Here is a 16,828-nt window from a genome sequence, read left to right on the forward strand (position 1 = left end):
GACGGATGGGCAGGTAGGGTAGATAGATGATGGATGATAGAGATAGATGATAGATACATGATATAGATAGGCAGACAGATACATGAAATAGATAATATAATGAGATATAGATGATACATAGATGATAAACAGACATCATAGATTGTTAGATTATAGATTAGATAAAGATTGATGTTAGAGAGACAGATGAACGGATGGATGGATAGTTAGATAGAGATGGAGAGAGAGAGAGAGAGAGAGAGAGAGAGAGAGAGAGAGAGAGAGAGAGAGAGAGAGAGAGAGAGAGAGAGAGAGAGAGAGAATGAATTTGTGGACCTGTCGGTTACTTCAGAGACAACCCCCTAGGAACTAGTAGCCATAAAAGGTCCACTTGTAAATAAGGCACGGGGGCGATAGAATTTGAGTAATGGGAGATGTAATCAGGGGCAGAGATAATGTATTCACTTAGGCACTCCGGATAGGTTGTGACAGCAAAGGTGGGAGGTAAAATTACAATGGTAATAAGGAATCTAAAGAAAGGATTTTAATGATTTAAGGTGTGTCCCCTGTACCTGCGTGCACCATGACACATCCTCTTTGCAAAGTAGTACAAATAAATTACCACGGCTTTCTCTTGGGATGTTTGGGGCTGGCAATTGTTTATTCAAACTTAAGACAACGAATCCCACGGGTGACTTTCGAGCTTGCCTTGGGCATCCATAGCTGGTCGGGGGATGCCCGATAGCCACCTGCTTTGGGGGAAAGGCTGCCAATCACCTGGCTTCTAGAATCTCTGCATCCTTGTGACTTCATCAGCCCAGGCTCTCTGAAGGCATCTCTTGCGAGGTCCATCTCCTCCAGGAAGGACCTCCAACCCCACAGCTCCACTTAAGGAGAACCCAGCTGGCCAAAATGCCGCAAATGGGCTCCTGGAAAGACCCGTTCCTAACGGTCACCTTCCCGAACAAAGTCCTCTTTATCATTGGCTCTTGGGTTCTCTTCGTCATCCACCTGGGAGTGATCATCGGGGACCTCTACCACTTCCTGATCTCCCAAAGAGGAGACCTCATGACCTTCCGCTTCACTGTATCGCTGCTGGTAAAGGAACTTCTTCTTCCTTCCCCTCTTCTGCCACCCAACCGTCCCACAGAGGAGAACGTGAGGCAAGGGGAATAGCTAGCCTCTGGCCGGGGTGCCAGAGAGGACAAGCCAGAGAAAAGAGACCCATTGCAGCCATCCATTGTCCGAGCACTGGTGCACCGCAAATCCTTAAAAGTCTTCCAGAGAACTGCCTCAAGGATGCTTCCCACCACATAAGATAATCTTTATTGTCTTTTTTTATATATACTGTGGGCACAACAGCACACCTCAAAAATGAAATCTAATTGCCTGCTTATCCTTGTGAATCCCTCTAGAGTAGGGAGGAGCTGGTGGGTCTTCACTACAGAAAGTCCTCCACTTACGGCCACAACTGAGCACAAAGCTACCGTTGGCAATTGAGGCAGCTGTCACGCGAGCTTTGCCCCATTTTACAACCTTTCTGTGGCCAGGGTTGATAAGTGAAGCACTTGGCAGGCCTTTTAAGTTAGGGACACGGTTGTGAAGTGAATCCGGCTTCCCCCACTGACTTGGCTCGCCAGAAGGTCGCAAAAGGGGATCACGTGACCCTCGGGGTCACTGCCACCGTCGTAAATGTGAGTCAGTTGGCAAACGTCTGAATTTCGATCACTGCGACCGTGGGGATGCTGCAACGGTCGTGCGAAAACGGTCGTCACGTTTTTCAGTGCCGGCGTAACTTCAAGAGTTGCGGACTTCCTGTACAAGCGTGCCCCTCAAAAAAGATGAAAAATAAATCTGACTCCTTCTGGGTCTTTTAAATTACACCTCCCATGTTCCCCAAACCTATCGACAAGGGTGGGAGCAGTTAGAAGGACAGCTTGAGACTGGTGTTGAGGATAACCTGTTCTGTCTCTCTTAAGATGGCTTCCGATTCAGGGGCAACCCATTTTGGGAATGTGCCAATCATTTGTCTGATTGTGGCCTCCTGCCTGAGCAGGGGGCTGGACTGGAAGACCTCCAAGGTCCCTTCCAACTCTTGTCATTCTGAATGAGGTTACCCTTCCCGATTTAGGCTTCCTGCCATGTGACAGCACGTAACGGAAACCAGCCCATGGCACAAAATTCAGATTCTGGCATGAAGCCATGGTTCTGACTAATGAAACGCTCCAAATGATCTTCAGGCATTATTTTATTCTAAAAAGTCTGTAACAATGAGAACAGGACATCAGCACAGCATGGATAGATGCCAGAATCTGAATTCTCTCCCCTGAACCCATTGTATCCGACACAATTCCCTCCCTTAATTTAAACGTCATAAATCACATTCTCCAATTAGTTTAACATGCAAAGCTTCACTTCCATTCTATAGCACACCCTTCCTTATCTTATTTAAAACAACCGGGGTAGCATTCTCCTCTCCCCCCCCCCCTCAGCTTCATTTAATTCAAAGCAAAACATCTTAAAGGAAAAAGGCTGCCTCTTATATTGTCAGAGCAAAAATTTCCAATGTTTGCAGCGCGGACGCTGGGATTACTTTCGACACCCCACGTTAGGTGAAAGCAACTGGTTTTGTTCATCCGGGACACGGACTAAGTGGGTTGTGGGAATCCAGGCAGTCGGGGGGCCAGTGTTACTGGAATGAATCACCAAACTGCCGCTGGGAGATGAGCGCCAAGTCAATTTGATCAATCAATCAATCGACAGGCAGAAAATTTATCAACACCCCACCCTGTTTTCCCCCCCCCCTTTTTTTTTGAGTGGCCATTTCGTTTGAGAGTTGGGCTGTAAGGCTGCAACAAAGAAGATCTAGGCAAGGTGGAAGTAACTTTGGGGGGGGGGGGAAAGGCACAGATGGGATTTTCAGAACATGGTGGCAGGCACTTTCACAAAATGGCCAGGGTTTCCCAGAAGGCAAGCTCCTCTGCCACCATGCCCTTTGCCATTCCTGAAGGCCCTTGGGGAGGGGACCCCCAAGCCATTCTTGTAAATGGAGGGGGAGGGGCTCCAACCGTGGCGGTTTTAAGACTTGTGGGACTTCAACTCCCAGCATGCCTCGGCAAGCCATGCTGGTTGAAGAATTCTGGGAGTCGAAGTCCACAATTCTTACAGTTGCCAAGTTGAAGAGCCCTACTGTGAATTGACGGGGTTGTGAGAGGTTACCATTTCTGAGGGGTAGCATAGCATCTTCCTATTGCCTTAAAAAAATTAAAATGCTATTTTTCAAACATTGAAGGAGGTAAGGGCAAAACTCTTGCCTTTTTTTTTTGCAACGGGAGACCATTCATTTTTCCCCCTTCCTTCTTCTTTGGGTTTCTGACAGTTCTCCCATGTGACCAGCTTTTATTTGGCTCTCCTAGCCAGCATCTACACCATGCAAGCGGATGATGGCTTCCTGACATGCTTAGCCCTGACCTCCTTTGGTAAGAGAATGATGATGATAGTGATGAGGAGGAAGAATAGTGAATTCCTAGGGCAGGGGTAGGCAAACCTTGGCTCTTTTATGCCTCGTGAACTTCAACTCCCAGAATTCCTGAGCCAGCCATGCTGAGGGGAAAGGGAGAGGTTTCCAAGCTGAGTCATGCTGGCTCAGGAATTCTGGGAGATGAAGTCCACAAGTCCTAAAAGAGCCAAGGTTGCCTACCCCTGGCCTAGGCTGCTTTATGACTTGTGGACTTCAACTCCCAGAATTCCTGAGCCAGCCACCTCGGTTTCATCCCAATCCACCTCACAGGATTGTTGTGGGGAATCACCAGGTGACTGTGAGTTCTAGTTCTGTGTTAAGACATGAAAGCCAGCTGGGTGACCTTGGGTCAATCACCAGGAGACGGTGAGTTCTAGTCCTGCTTTAGCCATAAAAGGTGGCTGGGTGACTTTGGGCCGATCACTAGGAGACTGTTAGTTCTAGTTCTGCTTTAGCCATAAAAGCTGGCTGGGTGACTTTGGGACAATCACTAGGAGACTGTGAGTTCTAGTCCTGTGTTAGCCGTAAGAGCTGGCTGGGTGACTTTGGGCCAATCACTAGGAGACAGTGAGTTCTAGTCCTGCCTTAGGCAGGAAAACCAGCTGGGTGACTTTGGGCCAGTCTGTCTTTCAGCCCAGCCCACCTCACAGGGTAGTTGTTGTAGGGAAAATAGGAGGTGGATATATTCACCGCCTTGAGTTATTTGTCAAAATAAAAGTGGGATACAAATGAAGGCCTGGACAAATGAATAAACAAATCCTTCCCTTCTCATCCAGTCTTGAATTTAGCTCTGTATGTTGCCCGGTTCTGGATGGACTATCTCACCATTGATTACAGGGAAGAAAAATACGAATGATCAAAAGGAGCCAGGAATGAGGAACGCCGGTCCCTCTGAAGTAGCAACAAAGGAGCAAGGCCACCTCTTAGGATCAGCCAAGAAAGTTTAATGGAGTATTAACAAATGTCTCTATTGCTTCAACGTGCCACCGCTTTGCGCTCTCTCCGCCCTACGCCCAAAGCACACGGAGGCCAGTAAGAAACCCTGCAGATCATTTACCCTCGGTCCACCAGCCCAAACCTGGGCTCTCCTGCAAAGGATGGTGGATAAGGTGTGTGTGTGTCTTGCCTCACCTTTCTCCACCAGGTGCGCCCCCCCCCTCTCCAAAATGGACCTGGACCATCGCTTCCGGTAAAGCTATCGGCCCACCAAATCTGCAAACACCAGAGAAGCGGGGAAAAGTTGGTTCTGGAGAAGACGAGGTTGCTGGCCCCCCCGAGAAACTCAAGTTTGAACAGAGCGGAGATGTTGTCAGAGGTGAACCTGGAGGACAGGTGGTTATTCTGGAGCCAAGAGGACAAGGAAAAAGCGAGGCATGATATAACGAACGGGGCCTTGCTCAGGCCTTTTTTTGTTGATGTGTCTCGTTTCACCTGTTAAGTAAAGCAATTCGTAAGCACGGAGGAACCCGTGCTCACGATATTCCGCAGCGCTTCAGCCCTCTGCCAATCAAACCCTGGACCTTTTGAACCACTGGGATGCAGAGAAAGGCCGCGGATGCCGCCTTTGGTCCTACGGAACGCCCCCCCCCCAAGCCCAAGGGCCTCAAAAGACAAGTGACTTTCCGCTCCTAGCAGGTAACTGGAGGCAAAGCAGCAGAGAGCAAACAGCAAACTAGTTGCGTTAAGGAAAAGGACTGAGGTGGGGTGTAAAGAGGTGTTGCTCCAGCTTGGACAAAAGCTCTCTTTTTTTTGGGGGGGGGGGGGTAATGATGCTCTGGTGTTCCTGCAAGCAAGGGCATCTGGGGCACAACGTGGATTTAGGAGAGGAGGTTCCTGTTACGTGAACGCAGAAATCCTCAAACTTGGCCGCACTCTTTAGTTAAGAATCGCTATGGGTCGGGCGAGTAAAAAAAACGCCTCCCAGTCAATCACTACAGTCTCAAACCACTTTGGAAGAAGGAAAAACAAAGCAACGGGGAAATTATTTCACCGCCAAGGAAAGACCCAGAGGACATTTCCTCTGCCCAGCGCGAGTGGAACCCGGGGCGTGAGGAGAGAGAGAGAGAGAGACAGACCGGGACTTCTTATGCCCACCCGCCTACCGAGTAGCAGCGAGAGAAGAAAACGAGAAGGGGAGCCGTATTTGTTCTTTTTAAAAATTGCCGGTTCGATCCTGTCCCTTCACTGCCCACCAGCCCCTTTCGGCATAAAAACTGCCCATCGGGGCAACAAAACGCATCGTTTGCAACTCCCGTCGGACCGAAGGGAGGAAGAGAAAGAGATGGAATGTGTCTTAACTGGTATGCCTTCCTCCAAGCTTCAAAGGGGTCCCAACGACCTTGTCTGTCCTGGCTGGGAGGCTCACGCAGACCCCACCCGGCGAGAAGCAGTCCCAGGCCTCCCTCTGGGGTGCAGTTTCACCAAGGAGCTGCCGAGAGCCAAGAGTGGGGTAAGGGGCCACGTGACTATTGTCCCACTCGGATGTGAGGGTTGAACTTGGGGTCCAGGCTTGGGTCGTTGTCTGCCGAAGCCCGGCCGAATTTCATCATGACGATGACGAGCGTCAAGAAGCCGATGCCGCCGATCAGGAGGAAGATGACAAACCTCTGCATCAAAGAGCGCGGTTGCTTTCGGGTGCCAAAGCGGTTCCTGCCGGCAGAAAAAAAAAGGGAAGATTAAGCCGCTCCCCACCCCCCACAGACTTTGGGGAATGCAAACTGGATTTTGCCTACTGGCAGAGCTTGCCAACTGTCGGCTGGCTCGCCGCGAGAGCCCACAAGCCGGATCCTGCGCCAAGGAGCAGACCTTCTAAGAGGGAAGGGGGAGGAGAAAGGAATGACGAAGCTGCCCAGGAGAGGATCCAGAATAGTCAGGAGAGCAGAGCCAAAAGGATCCCCAGGTCCGCCAGATGGGAAGTGCAATTACAACCGGCTTGGAATCCCACCTGGGCTTTTTCAAAAGGCAACTGGACTTTCTCGGTTTTTTTTTTTTTTTTTTGCCTCTCCAAGAAGCGGTTTCAGTTCCGGATGAGAAGGGAAACGTTTTCGAGGAGGCCAATCCAAGAATGCCCAGTTGCCCTTTGGAAAAAGCGCCTTTGGCACCACCACCACCACGAATGACCCAGAGGATTCGGCATCTCCACAGACGTGCCACCTGCTTGGAAGCCAGGCAAAGAGTTTGGCAACACACTTGGGAAGAGCGCGGCCCGTCTTTCCGGCTGGTGAAACGGCTCACGCAGCCAAGAGGATGTCTCTTGAGGAAATCGGGCCTTCCACTTCATCCGCTGACTTTCTGCCCGTCGCTCTTGGCCCCTCTCCAACCTCGGCTGCTCTCCGCCGCGAGCAACTCTCGGGAGAGCCGGTTCCCAAAGTGACAAGCCGTGGTTTCTCGGGACTCACTTGAGCAGCTGGGCGAGCCAGCTCAGCGTCGGCCTCCGCCGGTATTTGTCGTCGTCAAAGTCGATGGTGGTGCTTGAGTCCTGGCCAACCCCTGCTTCCCGGGTGTCGTAAATCTTCCGCGACGAGGAGGCTGCAGGTAAAGAGAAAAGAAGGGCTGGGGGACAATAGCCACCCTTCCTTGACCCCCCCCTCAAAAAACCCTCATAGTTTTGCCCGAGAAGTTCTGTATAATCGATTATACGAAACCAAGTAAGAACAGTGCAGTGGTATCATGTAAACCTGACCTTACGAATCATGAAGGTATAGGCCAGGCGTAGGCAACCTTGGCTCTTTTTATGACTTGTGGACTTCAACTCCCAGAATTCCTGAGCCGGCACGGCTCAGCTTGGAAACCTCTCCCATTTCTCCTCAGCGTGGCTGGCTCAGGAATTCTGGGAGTTGAAGTCCACGAGTCATAAAGCAGCCTAGGCCTAGGCCAGGGGTAGGCAACCTTGGCTCCTTTATGACTCCTGGACTTCAACTCCCAGAATTCCTGAGCCGGCACGGCTCAGCTTGGAAACCTCTCCCATTTCTCCTCAGCGTGGCTGGCTCAGGAATTCTAGGAGTTGGGAGGAACTGCTGGAAGGAACTGCTGAGGAATTCTGGCAGTTGAAGTCCACGAGTCATAAAAAGAGCCAAGGTTGCCTACCCCTGGCCTAGGCCTAGGCTGGTTTATGACTCGTGGACTTCAAGCAGCCTAGGCCTAGGCCAGGGGTAGGCAACCTTGGCTCTTTTTATGACTCGTGGACTTCAACTCCCAGAATTCTTGAGCCAGCACGGCTCAGCTTGGAAACCTCTCCCATTTCTCCTCAGCGTGGCTGGCTCAGGAATTCTGGGAGTTCAGGTCCACCAGTCATAAAGCAGCCTAGGCCAGGGGTAGGCAACCTTGGCTCCTTTATGACTGGTGGACTTCAACTCCCAGAATTCCTGAGCCAGCACAGCTCAGCTTGGAAACCTCTCAGCGTGGCTGGCTGAGGAATTCTAGGAGTTGAAGTCCACCAGTCATAAAGCAGCCTAGGCCAGGGGTAGGCAACCTTGGCTCTTTTTATGACTCGTGGACTTCAACTCCCAGAATTCCTGAGCCAGCACAGCTCAGCTTGGAAACCTCTCAGCGTGGCTGGCTGAGGAATTCTGGGAGTTGAAGTCCACCAGTCATAAAAGAGCCAAGGTTGCCTACCCCTGGCTAAGGAAAAGAAAAGAAAAAAAGAAATAGGTCTGGGAAATCAAACTGCAGACCGGCCATAATGTGTAAAATTCTTCTTCCTTGCCCTTCTGTAGGATACTGACAAGTGAGCAGCAGCACAGAGCCATTTTATGCTTTGTTCCCCTTCCCCTTTATTTTAGGAGCTTCCCCCCCCCTGAGAAATTACATACAGAGGTGGAGAAAAAAAAACACCAACCCAAAGTCTTTATGAACTTGTCTTCAGATTTCCCCCCCCCCACTTGAGTCTAAAAGCAGTTCCTTAGTGGTTCTGCGTGATAAAAGAATGAAGGATTTACCCAATACTTCATTCAGTAAAGGCACTCCAGATTCTAAGAAAGGATAATCCAGGGATCAAATGTCGGCAGGAAAAGCCAACTTTCACTGGGGCTGTGAAGGGGATACACAACTACAAGCCAGGTAACACCTCCAACCCCCCCCCAAAAGAAAAATCAATTTAAACTTGAAAGAACAATCGCAACAGAGATATATTGTGGAATGGAGAAGATGGATTGAATATATTCAGAATAAATATGGGACTAAAAAGTTTCATTTAGCATTTGAATAAGCAGTGGTTTTATACGATGTATTATTAGTTATTTGTTAGTAATATAGTTATGTTTACGGAGAGTTAAAGTGCGATAGAATTTAATGTTTTATTTTTGTTGTTAGCATATTTTAGCTTAAGTTTGTAAGTTAATACCCTGTATTCAGCTCTGGGAAGTCGGGGAGGGGAGGGGAGGGTTGGGGGGGAGGGAGGGAGTATGTTTTTTTTAAAAAAATGTATTGCAAAACTTTTCAATAAAAAAAAAAGAAAGAAAAATCAATTTATCTCCCTCCCTCCAATACTGCAGACCTGCGTTGATGCTGAGAAGGTCTCTACTCCCATCGCCCAAGCTGACAATTGTGTGTTGGTCCGCAACACTGCTGTTCTTCAGGTTTTGCTGTTGCTGTTGCGGGGACTCAAAGTTGCAACCTGCGGCGTAGGCAAAAGCGGACGCCGAACTCTGTGGGGCGGTGTCTTCTGAATTTAGGACTGGGAAGAGAGAGAAAGAAAGAAAAAGGAGAGGATCAGCTTGGGCTCCAGCGAGAAGTGGGGTTTCCGAAATGCTGCTAGGTGTCGGGTTTTATGGGAATTATAGGACTAGATGCATTTTGGCAGGCTGCTCAGCACTGAAGAGGCAGCACATCAATCATTGTATGGTTCAATAAAGGAAGATATATCCTAGCCTGACTGTGGCTAAATTTAGGTACTGGATTGTGGCACGCACGAGTGCCTGCCGCTCAAAGCACACGGGGCTGCGTGCCTCGGCTGCTTGCGCGGCCCAGTTCCAAACGGGTTGCAACCCAGTAACCGGGCTGTGGCCCACCCCTGTTCTAGAGCCACTGTTTTCACAACATGTTAAGCAGGATGAGTTGTAATCACACAGACTCGGGCGGGGGGGGGGGGGACTAAGCAGGCTGTGCAAGGCCTTTGATTCATTTATGATTCAATGAGCAACGAGAAGCATTCAGGGAATAATTTGTTTACCAATTAAGTGCACTGTAAAAAAAAGGGGTGGGGTGGGGACCCTTTGGAGGCATTTAAAGTACAGGGATGTTTGCTTTTTTTTCTCAAGTAAGATTGGCCAGAGACATAAAAGGGGATGTATGTATGTATGTATGTATGTATGTTTTCGTAGATTTTGTAGACCTGAATACGCCAAGACCTACATACATTATTATTTATTATTATTATAGTTGTATACCGCCCTTCTCCCGAAGGACTCATACATACATATATATACACACATACATACACATACATATATATACATATACACACACACATATACAGATATATATACATATATATGTACACACACATACACACACACACAGACACACACACTGCTTTTAAGAAAGTTGGGTGAGAAACCCAGCCCGATCCATAGAATAATCCTCTCCCACGTATTTTGAAACACAGATGCTTCTAAGGCACAAAATATGGGTGGTTCAAGTCTCCACTAAAATGAAATTTGAGGCTTCCTTGTGCTCTCGATGGAATTAGCAATAGCAACAGCACTTATATACCGCTTCCCAGTGCTTTACAGCCCTCTCTAAGCAGTTCACACAGTCAGCCTCTTGCCCCTCCCCACAACAATCTGGCTCATTTTATCAACCTCGGAAGGATAGGACACTGCGTCAACCTTGAGTCGGTGAGACTCGAGCCGCCAAAAGCCGGCCATCAGCAGTAGCAGCTTGCAGGATGGCATTTTAACCATTGCGCCACCGCAGCTCAGGGGTACGCCGGGGGTAGGAGGCACTTTCAGCCAGAAAACTCAAAGATACCTCCAAATGCCAAGAACGTGATGACATGGTCCCCATCTAGCTTGCCACGCTGTTTCTCCACCTTGGTAAGTTTTTAAGATGAGTGGACTTCAACTCCCAATGTTCCCTTAGCCAGCTAAGCTGACTGGAGAATTCTGGGAACTGAAGCCCTCTCGTTTTTTAAAAAAATGGCTAAGGCGGAAAAACGCTCTCCTGAGATCCAGATGCTCACCTGTGAAACTGGACCAGTCGCTGCAGTCTGAGGCATTGTGAGTCTCCATCTCTTGAGTCACCTCCGTCTCATCAATCTGAGCAGAAAAACAAAAAAAAACCCCAAATTGAAGTTAATGATCTAGTGCAGGGGAAGGCAACCTTGGTTTGCTTCTGTGTTAAACCTGAACAACTGTGTTTTGACCTTTGGACCTGTAAGAAGACTTTGTATTTGGAATTCTCCTTGGACTGTTACTATCATTTATCTGTTCTTTACACGTGTATGACCTGGACTGTTTATTTTTGACTGTGCTTTGTGTTACACCCACAAAGTAAAGTATTCTGTTTTTCACACCTCAGTGTATCTGTGTGGTTACTGTGTGAACTTTGCTGCTCTCGGTACCTTTTTTTGTCTGTGCAACTTCTTGTTCGCTCAAGATCTCTGCACAATTCCTGACAAAGATGGCCGGATTAATACCTTACCAGGGGTAGCCTGAGTCCGGCCCGGGCCCAGTTCACTGTCGAGAGCTTCTCTCGGAGGGCAGATGCAACTGGACTGACCAAGTTGGTGGGAGGGAAGACGGGACCCTGGCAAGAAGGACACTGGTAGCCAGCCGGGGCCGTGTTCTGCGGCAGCTGGTTGGCCATCTCGTTGAGGCAGGACCAGTGAAAGAGATCTAGAGGGAAAAGTTAAAAGAATGAAAGCAAAGTCCTGTCTTGCAGGCCACACGTCTACGGAGATGCTCCATCATCCAGGTAATAACAACAACACGCCAGATATCGCAGTCATAGAGATCCGAAGTGTACAGCTGATTGATATCACTGTACCAGGAGATGCCAGAGTTGAAGAAAAAGAACTGGAAAAAATTTCGAAATACCGCAACCTGGCCATTGAAACCACGCGATTATGGATGAAACGCGTTAACAGTGACACACCCATTGTCATCGGGGCACTGGGAACCATGTCCAAAAACTTTGCAAAACACATCAAGAAATTGCAGCTTCCTGCAATAACTCCAGCAAAGCTACAAAAAAAAACTGCGCTACTCGGAACAACTTACATTTTAAGGAGGTACCTGGTTGAGACTTAGGATGCTGGCAGCAGCCCGTGTCAACCATTAGTGCCAGTCAATTTGACTGTTCAGTTGACTGAGTTTCATGTTTTATGAATAAAAGTTTTATAATAATAATAATAATAAAAAGTTGGAAGGGTCCTTGGAGGTCATCTAGTCCAACCCCCTGCTCAGGCAGGAAAGCTGTCCAGTCTCTTCTTAAAAACCTCCAGTGTTGGAGCATTCACAGCTTCTGGAGGCAGGTGGTTCCGCTGGTTAATTGTTCATGGAGCTTATTCAAAAGGCAAATGGACTTTTTTCCCCCCCTAATGACCAACTCTGGGAGTGCTAATGACCGGATGGCTTCAAAGAATATAAATCCTTCTATTCCCCACCATTCCGTCAGAACTGAAGAAGCTTCTTGGATGAGAAGCGAAAGGTTTTCAAGGAAAAACCAAAGAGAGTCTAGCTGCCTTTGGGACAACCGTGATCCTGGATGACTGAGAATCAACACAGCTACTTGACTTCATGGCTCCGCTCAATAAAAAATCAAGTAAAATCGTGGGAATCACAATCAAACCTTGGATAATGAAAATCCAACGGGCCCTTTTTGTTAGCATGGAAACGGGGGAGACATTTCTGCCAGTCTCCTAAACACAAGGGCCTCCAAACTTGCTAACTTTGAAGACTTGCGGACTTCGACTCCCAGAATTCCTCAGCCAGCCTGGCTGAGGAATTCTGGGAGTCGAAGTCCGCAAGTCCCCAAAGTTGCAAAGCTGGCTGAGGAATTCTGGGAGTCGAAGTCCGCAAGTTTCCAAAGTTGCGAAACTGGCTGAGGAATTCTGGGAGTCGAAGTCCGCAAGGCTTCAAAAGTTGCCAGGTTTGGAGACTCCTGTCCCCGAAGGGTGGGAGAGGAGAGTCCCAATGTATCCCCCGTCCCAGACAGTGTTTTGGGGAGCCCCCGAAGGGGAAGCCTCTCTGGCGCAATGCCCAGAGAGTTTCTACTGACCGTAACACACAAGCCGAACCGTCTCTTTATTGGAAAGAAGCGCATTACACAACCGGCAGTTGGGATTGTAATCGCTGTCCTGAAGCCACTGCAGGTACGACTGGACGATGCACTGGAAAAAAAACAAACAGAAAAAAACCCCAACAATTGGTGCCAAGAGGATCAGGTGGAAATTAGAGGGAGGAGCCTGTTTATTTCATAGGATCCGAGGGCTGGAAAGGACCACGGAGGTCTTCTAGTCTACCCCGCTGCAGAAGAAGAAGGAGATAATAACAATAATAATAATAGAGTTGGAAGGGACCTCAGAGGTCTAGTCCAACCCCCTGCTCAGGCAGGAAACCCTAGACCATTTCAGACAAATGGCTGTCCAGTCTCTTCTTAAAAACCTCCAGTGTTGGAGCATTCACAGCTTCTGGAGGCAGGTTGTTCCACTGGTTAATTGTTCTCACTGTCAGGAAGTTTCTCCTTAGTTCCAGGTTGCTTCTCTCCTTGGTTAGTTTCCACCTGTTGTTTCTTCTCCTGCCTTCGGGCGCTCTGGAGAATAGCTTGACTGCCTCTTCTTTGGGGCAGCCCCTGAGATACTGTTAGACTGCTATCATGTTCCCCACCCCTCGCCCTTCTCTTCATTAAACTAGACACTCCCAATTCTAGCAACCGTTCCTTATATGTTTTAGCCTCCAGCCCCCCGATCACCTTTGTTGCTCTTCTCTGGACTCTTTCTAGATCCTGTACCATTTCATAGAGATGGCTGTCCAATCTCTTCTTAAAAACCTCCAGTGATGGAGCACCCACAATTTCCAGAGGCAAGCCATTTAACTGACTAATTAATACCGTATACAAAATTGCTAAAGCAACCCTAGAGAGAGAAAACAAACCCAGTAGAATGAATCTTGTCAACTGCTGACCAGAGAAGTTAGCACACAAGGCTTAGAAATCAGGGTGGGAAGGGTTAGGACAGGGGTAGGCAACCTTGGCTCTTTTATGACTTGTGGACTTCAACTCCCAGATTTCCTGAGCCAGTGAGAGTTGAAGTCCACAAGTCATAAAAGAGCCAAGGTTGCCTACCCCTGGTATAGGGGGTTGGACTAGAAGAATCTCCAAGCATTCCAAATTTCAATGCATTCGAGCTTATAAGCCACCCTGAGTCTTCGGAGAAGGGCGGGATATAAATGGAATTTTTAAAAAAATGTACCTTGGCATGGTTAGCGACAATGCAGTTCTCGCAGACGTTCACCCGATGCTCAAAACAGAACAGGTTTGTGACTTTCCTCTTGGGACATTTGCAGAGCCCCATGGCGGTCTGCCGCGCAGGGGTGGCTGGGGCTCAGAAGAGCTGGAGAAAGAAGAGGACAAGGGCAGAGAGGGATTACCTACACGAAGGCTTTTCAAACCACCGCTTAGCCACGGCTCATCTGCGCTTCCCCAAGCATATTCGCAGTTCCAAGATTCTCCTCGGAAAATCGAAGCAAACCCGACAATACTCAGAGCACAACAAGTCTGCGTGCCAAGGTATCCAGCTAGCAAATCCAAGAAACGAATTCCTGGGACATTGTTCTTCCCCAAATTAGCACTTTTATTGAATACACTACATAAGTGCAAAAGAAGCAAAACCGGCTCTGAATTTCCCGCTCACGTATTCATACAATTAAACTTGAATCCCTCTCTTGGCCATCCTCTTTGGTCCATTGCAATGTCCTATCCGTCGCATACAGGTAGTCCTTGACTTACAACCACAATGGAGCCCAAAACTTCTGTCGTTAAGTGAGACACCTGTTAAGTGAGTTTTGCTCCATTTTACAACACCGCTGTAAAATGAATCAATGTGGCTGATAAACTGGTAACCCGGCTGTAAAACGAATCTGGCTTGAATCTGAATCAGAAGATTGCAAACGTTGATCGTGTGACCATGGGACACCGCAACGGGTGTTAAGAATGAACCAGTTACCAAGCGTCAGAATTTAGATCACATGAGTATGGGGATTCTGCCACGGTGGTAACTGTGAAAAAAAAGGTCACGAGTCACTTTTTTTCAATGCTGTTGGGTCACTAAACGAACTGTTGTTGTAAGTTGAGGACTACCCGTACTCTTCTTTTGCTGTGGGAAGTGCCTGGGAACCGTTCAAACACCTGCACAGCGCGGCCTTGAAGGACCCCCCAATCCTTTTCCTCCTCTCCACCACCCTCCTCCCTTCTAGCACAGATGATGTTACCTGGTAGGGTCATAAAACATCTAAAAACTGAGAGGGCATTAAGGATTCCACCCACACCCCAAACCCCTCCTCACCTGAAAGGGCTGCTCAGTGACCGATGAGCCTCCAAACCTGCCCGCCGTAACTCCGAAGCAAGCTTGATCTCATTCAACTCCCCGGGGCTGCAATCGGAGCCCAAACCCATTGTCCCCAGCCCTCCCGGCCATCAAAGCCGATGGGCTACGTGATTGAAGGGATTTTATTATGCTTAAGCTTGATGTTAGTAATATTGATATTAGTAGTGATACTTTGTATGTATGTATATGGTAAAGGTTTCCCCCACACATGCGTGCTAGTTGTTTGCTAATCTCCGTTTCAAAGCCGAAGAGCCAGCGCTTGTTTGAGGACGTCTCCATGGTCATGTGGCTGGCATGACTGGACACCAAAGGCGCATGGAACGCTGTTACCTTCCCACCGTAGTGGTCCCTATTTTTCTACTTGCATTTTTACGTGCTTTCGAACTGCTAGGTTGGCAGAAGCTGGGACGAGTAACAGGTGCTCGCTCTGCTACGCGGCACTCGGGATTCGACCCACCAAACTGCCGACCTTCTGATCGACAAGCTCAGCGTCCTAACCCACTGAGCCACCGCGTCCCTTCACACACACATATATACATACATACATACATACATACATACATACATACATACATACATATATTGTTTATGTGCAAGCATAAACAAGATGATGTTACCTGGCCCAGGCTGAGAATTTTAACTGGGGTTCTATTTTCAGGGATACTTTAATCTTTTTAATTGTCTTTTAACTTTTATATTTTGTATTGGTATGATTTTAAAATGCCCTGTAAACCGCCCTGAGTCCTTCGGGAAAGAGCGGTATATAAATCTAATAAAATAAATAAATAAATAAATGTGTGTGTGTGTGTTTGTGTGTGTATCTTTTTTTACGTGCAAGCAGCTTTGTAGGTGCTTTATATCGGGGAATTAGTTATATAAAAGCAAATGTTTCATGCTTTAGGTACAGGCGATTTCTTACATGAAAAGAGCACGGTAAGGGGAGGGGGGGAAAAGGAGCCTGGGTTGTCTTCAAACTCGGCCCTTTTATGACTCATGGACTTCAACTCCCAGAATTCCTCAGCCAGCATGCCTGGCTGAGGAATTCTGGGAGTTGAAGTCCATGAGTCATAAAAGGGCCGATTTTGAAGACCCCTGCTCTAGGAATTATTTTTTCTGTACCTTTTGGTCCCTGGTACCAAGCCCAGATCTCTTTCTTCTGGAAAGATACACAAGGTGGAAGGGTTCTTTCCCGCTTGTTGCCTTCATCTCTCTACCAGCCACGAAGAGAGATGGGGGCCACCCAACTCTTGTTTTGGTCGAAAGGAAAGTCCTCTGCTTGCTGAAAGCTCGGCTCGGGAGCTCCTTTGGGCTCTTTTCAATTATTCCTGAGTAACGCTGGGGCGCATTGGGAGGCTAACTCTCATCTTTAATTTATTTCCATTTTTAATTTTAATTTACTGTACAGAGACCTTTCATTTTTGTTGCTGTTAGCCGCCCTGAGTCCCTCGCGAGATAGGGCGGGATATAAGTCCCATTCATAAATAAATAAATAAAATAAAATAAGTGGGAAACCTTCCGCGATCATATTCCCGCCCCCGCCCCCCCCCTCCCCTCCGGGCCAGCGACCTGCCCTACCTGCCTCCCTTCGCCAGGAAGCGGCCTCCGAGCCAGTACGGAGCGTCCGAGCGTCGCCGGAGCAGCTCAGCCGCCGCTCGCTCTCTCCGGCCGGGGCCGGTCCGCGGGCGAGGGGCGAAGCCCACCTGTCTCGCCCGCCTCCCTCCGGCCCGCTGCCACGTCTCTTCCGGGAACGGCGCCTTCTGATTGCGTCACGCCGGCCTTTCCCC

General features: G+C 48.5%; 2 protein-coding genes across 4 annotated transcripts; one reads left to right on the top strand and one right to left on the bottom strand.

The window, feature by feature from the left end:
* Positions 1-609: 609 nt before the first annotated feature.
* On the top strand, positions 610-3,521 carry TMEM262 (transmembrane protein 262). The gene is made up of 2 exons (XM_081340957.1): positions 610-1,077; positions 3,359-3,521. The coding sequence occupies exons 1-2, from the start codon at positions 892-894 to the stop codon at positions 3,518-3,520; spliced, it is 348 nt and encodes a 115-aa protein (XP_081197083.1). The 5' UTR covers positions 610-891; the 3' UTR covers position 3,521.
* Positions 3,522-4,422: 901 nt separating this feature from the next.
* Positions 4,423-16,804, bottom strand: ZFPL1 (zinc finger protein like 1). 3 transcript variants are annotated; one of them, XR_014028125.1, is made up of 9 exons: positions 16,620-16,804; positions 13,911-14,051; positions 12,719-12,830; positions 11,141-11,334; positions 10,680-10,755; positions 8,994-9,173; positions 6,898-7,027; positions 5,798-6,148; positions 4,423-4,840 (listed from the first exon to the last, which is right to left on the bottom strand). XR_014028125.1 is itself a non-coding variant. In XM_081340792.1 (8 exons), exons 2-8 carry the CDS (start codon positions 14,010-14,012, stop codon positions 5,965-5,967), a joined length of 978 nt encoding a protein of 325 aa, XP_081196918.1. In that variant the 5' UTR covers positions 14,013-14,051; positions 16,620-16,804; the 3' UTR covers positions 4,423-5,964. The 3 variants fall into 3 exon arrangements, 2 of the variants coding, with proteins under 2 accessions (XP_081196918.1, XP_081196919.1); XM_081340792.1 differs by having other exon boundaries at positions 4,423-6,148; XM_081340793.1 differs by having other exon boundaries at positions 4,423-6,148; positions 16,624-16,783.
* Positions 16,805-16,828: the final 24 nt, after the last annotated feature.

The sequence above is a fragment of the Vipera berus genome (genome assembly GCF_964194415.1).
Source record: "Vipera berus genome assembly, chromosome: 16".
Taxonomy (NCBI): Eukaryota; Metazoa; Chordata; class Lepidosauria; order Squamata; family Viperidae; genus Vipera; species Vipera berus.

Excerpts from the sequence above, each read along its gene's own strand:
- TMEM262 (XM_081340957.1), top strand. The coding sequence starts at position 892 with ATGCCGCAAATGGGCTCCTGGAAAGACCCGTTCCTAACGGTCACCTTC. Across the intron at positions 1,078-3,358 it reads GCTTCACTGTATCGCTGCTG|TTCTCCCATGTGACCAGCTT; the intron begins GTAAAGGAACTT and ends GGTTTCTGACAG.
- ZFPL1 (XM_081340792.1), bottom strand. The coding sequence starts at position 14,012 with ATGGGGCTCTGCAAATGTCCCAAGAGGAAAGTCACAAACCTGTTCTGT. Across the intron at positions 12,831-13,910 it reads TTGTCGCTAACCATGCCAAG|TGCATCGTCCAGTCGTACCT; the intron begins GTACATTTTTTT and ends TTTTTTTTCCAG. Across the intron at positions 9,174-10,679 it reads CGACTGGTCCAGTTTCACAG|TCCTAAATTCAGAAGACACC; the intron begins GTGAGCATCTGG and ends CTCTCTTCCCAG.